This window comes from Atta colombica, unplaced genomic scaffold (genome assembly GCF_001594045.1).
Source record: "Atta colombica isolate Treedump-2 unplaced genomic scaffold, Acol1.0 scaffold78, whole genome shotgun sequence".
NCBI classification, from domain to species: domain Eukaryota; kingdom Metazoa; phylum Arthropoda; class Insecta; order Hymenoptera; family Formicidae; genus Atta; species Atta colombica.
The window spans coordinates 846,091-851,632 of NW_017259570.1; the positions used below are offsets into that span (position 1 = coordinate 846,091).

A 5,542-nucleotide genomic window follows, 5' to 3' on the forward strand; every position below is an offset into this window, starting at 1 on the left:
TATAAGATTATTATTATTATTATTATACTAGCATCACAGTAATATTAATCATACAAATGAAACTACTAACCATATTATTTTACCATGCAATTATAATCTCAAATATTAAACACTTTTCTCTCAAATACCAGCACAAATATAAAAGGAGATTTTGCTGAAATATCTAAAAATTTAACTAGATACCCGTGCAGATCTGAAAATATTTCCTGAAAAAATTTCTTTGAATTACCAAAGTAATTATGTAGGAAACTAATGAGTGATGCTACAAAAAATTTGATATTCTAACAGCTTGAACGTTCTACATTATTTTGGTTGGGTGGTCTAAAAAGTGCTTTTGAGGTTTTCATAAATATTTTTTATACAGAAGCTGCATTTCACGAAATATCTCCGTATCTAAAACCTTTATTAGAGTGTTTCGTGAATATTACAGCTTAATTCATCAAGACGAGAAACAGCCTGAGACTTGCTCCTTCAAAATCCAAAACAATTATTTTTTCTAATCTCTATCTAGTTAAATTTTTAAATACTTCTTCTATAAAGCTATTCTTTCCATGTATTTACATATCAGATAGATTCAAGAACGAATGAATTATACCTCATTCTCGCATTTGAATCCCTCCAAAAGTGACTTTCCAAATCCGATCAATTCAAATCTAATTCGCGATTCGATTATCTCTCTTTTTATTTTACTATCCGGATATCGTTAAAGTAGCACCGTTAAAAAAATAGAAAAACTAAATTACGACGATTAAAATCAATTGATTGGAATCATTGAATCATCCATCGATATCCCAAATAATCTTTTTGACGTCAATAGCTAGTCATTTTAAATTATTGACCTTATATTACTTATTTAAGATGTAATAATGACGTCATCTTTTTAAAATAATGACGTTATTTATTTATATCCATTTGAGAACTGTGTTCCAAATTTATTACCAGCGCTGAAAATTTATATGCGGTTTACGTGCACTATAGATTTTCAGTACTGGTAATTAATTTCGAAATACAGCCTACGAGGTGTTTACAACGTCATACTTATTAACGTCAGATGATCAATTGACGATGTACTAGTGACATTATTAGTGATCAATTAATAACGTTATTTATTTATGCATTAATAACAATGTCAGTGAAAATAATGTTTATACGATGTTACATAATTATAAGAAATCCACGTCATTTTTACGATGATTAAACAGATCAGATTCATCATTAATTAGTCATTCTTCACATAAAAATGTCTAATTAATAACGTCAAATAGACAACACCTTACTACTTGAGATCATTTTAATGTTAAGAAAATAGAAAAAAACATTAGCAGTAAGAATCTTATTTTAGGTGTGAGAATACAATTGATAAACTAGAAGCCTACACCCAGAGAAAAGGTTTCTTTGATTTAAAGAAATGTTTCTTTGCTACACGGTTAAAGAAAAAAATTTCTTTGATTTGTGAACATCATTTCTTTGATTCAAACATTATTTTTTTAAATCAAATAAAATTTATTTGATTTAAAGAAATTATATTCAAATCAAATAAATTTTCTTTGATTTAAAACAATAATGTTTAAATCAAAGAAATTTAAAAAATTTTTTTAACCGTATAGCAAAGAAACATTTCTTTAAATCGAAGAAATCTTTCTCTGGATATATACTGGTCAAAGCTGGATCTTTAAATGCTTAAATAATTCAGTGAAGTGTATATATATATATGTACATATTTTAAAAAACATGAGCAAACGGCTCATAAGAAAGCCATAAGAGCTCAACAAAAAATCAAAATATATCTTTATCAAATGTCAATAAACGTCATCATTTTGACTTTCAAGACGTCGAAGTATAAAGTCATTTTAACTTTCTCATTTCTTGTATCTCTTGGAGGAGTTTTACGATCAACGACAAACATTACCATCCTGTCCTTTTTCCGATAGCCATCATATATGCGCCAGACATTTTCCGGTCCGGCTGTGGCGGACTGCTTGCCGATCTCGTACGTGTTGCGTATCGGATCGGGAAGCAAATCGCACGGCGTTGTGCTGCTGCCTCTGGATTTCGCGAACATGCTGAGCCAGCCAGCCAGAGGCTTCGGTGAATCAGTGTCGACCTCGCCCGTTTATTATCTGCCAAATCGAAATTATGTCGACCGCGTTATTTTGTCGCTTTAGAGAAAGAGGGGGTTGGACGAGGGGGGGGGGAGGAAATATCGGTGTAATATCGAGAGAGCAATCTCTATGGTTCGTTCGTGATAATAGGTACAATAATGGTATTTCCCCTCGTGAAATTCGTTTTTCCCGTATCTGTGACACACGAAATCGGATTCATGAAAATTACATTGATTTTAAACATCACTTTTATCGCAGGCTTTGTTACGCGGAAATTTTTGTAAATTGGCGCGACCAGGCGAAAAATAGACGAAACGAGAGGAATTCACTCTACGAAATTGTGAATCTCCAATATATATTCGCGAGAGAAGGAATTCAAATAAATTCCATTTTGTTCTTTCCTTTCTATTCCTATATCTGTACTCGTATTGTTTTTTCAATATAGACATTCACCAAAATTACAATAAATTTTATCAAAAATTCAAAAATTACAGGGATTAGTGGGTGAATTTAAATAAATTGAAAGAAAGAGAGAGAGAGAGAGAGAGAGAGAGAGAGAGAGAGAGAGAGAGAGAGAGAGAGAAGAGATAGGAAAATTGTAATCGATATTGTAATCATGTTACGACAAATTTTTGTAATTTTTAAATCGTTCGATTAATCTTATACAATTATATCTGTTCATATAAAATTATTTTGTTTTTATGTTGAAATAAACGAAAAACATTAAAAAAGATTTTTAAGTTAAGCGGAATGAAACAAATATATTGCACGTTCAGTACAATTTATCAGTAATGACAAGAGCATAACGAACACAGAAATTTTATAAATAATTCCCGAGTTCAATACTGAATATTTAATTTTGTAAAACTGAAGTCCTCTAATATCCTTTAATTAATTTATTTTTGATACAGTATAAATAATAGTTTCATTCGTATTCCATTTCATAAAACTAAATTTCCTTTTTATTTTATATTTTTAAAAGACACTGTGTATGATCCGCAATTGATCTCTTTTTCTTTGAAGATTTAATTTGAAGTCCTTGCGCCTCGTGATTAATTAAATTTTTTATCCGCGCTTTGTATGAAATGTCCAAATACAAAATTCTTTCTCAATTGGGGATTGAGTCTGTCTGAAGGGATTGAGTCTGGTCCGATCACCAGCAACTTTTTAATTATCGACACTGAAAGTTGAAATTGAGCGGGAATGAGGTTTCGTTGCTCATTTGCAGCGGCTTAATTTGGAAAAAGCGTTTTCATACCGGTATGTTAAATAATCCTGTAAATATTGAACTTAAAATCCTGATTCGCTGTAATATAACTAGAATATATAACTAAACTAACTGTTTACAGTCACCGTGTTCAACCACGGGTTAAACATTCATATGAAGAGACTTTGAGAAACGGAGCAAATGATTTTTTCCGAAGAGAAAGCCCTTCGAATGTTCCTTTTTATATTTGATGACGTGTTGTGAATAGAAGAAACGAAATTGTGTTCCTAAACGCGTACAATACAAAATGAACGCTTTACGTATGTATAACTGAAGTTCTTTTAAAAGTGTAATTAAATAGACAAGGATGAGAGGAAGAAGGAGAGAGAGAGAGAGAGAGAGAGAGAGAGAGAGAGAGAGAGAGAGAGAAAGAAAAAAAGGATACGAGGATCCTTTATCAATTCAAATTTATATTAATTGTCCACATTTTAATGGTCGATCGTTAAAAATAAATTCTTTTTACAAAATTCATGGAATACTTTGTTTCTCTCTGTAAAATTTATATTTTTGGTATTTGAAACGTATTACAATACGAACAGTTTCGCATTTCGCGAGCGAAAGTGACTCGAGTCATTTTTCGCATAACTTCCATAGTCGGATGACAGGAATAGAGATCATTTTTATGTGCTCAATACAAAAATACGAGCTATCTGAAATACCTTTTTCCGGATACTCGATGACGTTGAGTATAATATGCGAGTGACGCGAATCGCCGTTAATTATTTAGTTTGTTAGGATATAATTCTCGCGATTGGTTGCGCGAGTGTACATTTATTGTTAGCTGTCCGCTCTTTGCACACGTATTATCTTACACACAAATATGTCTTCATTCGTTAAAAGGTAGTCATTATGTATTAATAACGATAATATTCATCTTTCTAACAGCATATATAAAAGTTGCGATTAAAAAAAGAAAGAGTTAGAAAGGAGGACGTAAGAGAGTGAAAGAGAGTTAGAGCGAAAGAGAGAAACCTTCTATTTCTTATTCCTCAAGCCTTTTCTCCTTTCTCGGAGGACTTTCCATGCAGGAAATATGAATCCTGAGACGTCCTTTGCTAGAAGGCCGCGTTCGTTTCCTTCCTTCCTCCCGTCAGCCGCCTGTCCCTTTCGTGAAGAGGAGACGCTCCTCTCTCTCGCCCACGTTCTCCCGTAAAATTAATACCGTTCCATGAAATTCTAATCGCCATAAGTTCTCATTGGATTGACGTTAACGGGCGTTATCCGCTCCAGTAAATCGATATTAGCACGAGCTGTTAGCGTTAGCAGCTTACGAGCACAACTAGTAACCCTCTAACAGTATATCCTCGATTTTCGGCTCGAGATCCCATGGCGATGTTATTTTGCCGGATACTCAGTGACCCCGATTCTGCTCCATACTATTCTCGTCCATAATTTTTTTCTCGCGCGCCGCCTTCGTCGCGCCTTCTCCCGCGCGAAAGCTATTGCGAAATTGTCTGCTAGAGTGCAAGAAGTTGGACAATACTTAGAAAAAAGTGCGTCCTGATGGAGAGACGCAGTTGTCGCGACTAACACAACTCACCCCGTGAAATCGCGAAAATAATAATTCATGGAACCAAGAACCGAGCGCGAAGACTGCGAAGTAGACCGAGATGACTCTTGCGAGAGCCCGAGAGGGTAGTAGATCGCTGAACGCGGTATTCACGCATTCACGCGTACATCACACGCATGTACGCACGCATTAGGAAGAAAACGAACGAAAGACAGCATATAGATCGTACGGATGGATAGACCGACCGGGAGCGCGAGAGTGTGTGACTCACCTGTTGCCGAACGATATCGGGAAACGCGCGATAGCACCACCACCGCACATAGGCTCTCTCTCTGTGCCGAGAAGAGGTAGAGGAAGTGAAAAGAGGAGACACCGCGGCGGCGGTGGTATCCGGCGGTGTCGGCGGCGGATGTGACTGTGGCTGCGGCTGTGGCTGCGGCGACGGTGATGTGGCGGTGGCTGTGAAAAAAAGAGCCAATAAACGCGCGGGTTGTTCGCGTTCGGATTGAACGGAGCGGAGCAGATCGGAATGAAGTGGAATGAAGCGAATAGGCGCGTGGCGCGCGCGCGATGCACGACGAGATACGGATCGAGCTCTCGCCGCTCTCGCGCGGCGCGGGTGACACGCGCCCGTGTGGTCGCGTGTATATATATATATATATA

The 5,542-nt window shown here is 36.1% G+C and overlaps 1 protein-coding gene across 1 annotated transcript in view; it reads right to left on the minus strand.

Annotated features, from left to right (window-relative positions):
- Window positions 1-2,062, minus strand: part of LOC108692644 (SCY1-like protein 2) — a 13,968-nt gene extending 11,906 nt beyond the window's left edge. Inside the window, exon 1 of the mRNA XM_018200992.1 lies at window positions 1,910-2,062. Coding sequence (XP_018056481.1) covers window positions 1,910-2,062 — 153 coding nt within the window. The remainder of the gene's footprint in view (window positions 1-1,909) is intronic.
- Between the last annotated feature and the right edge of the window lie 3,480 nt (window positions 2,063-5,542).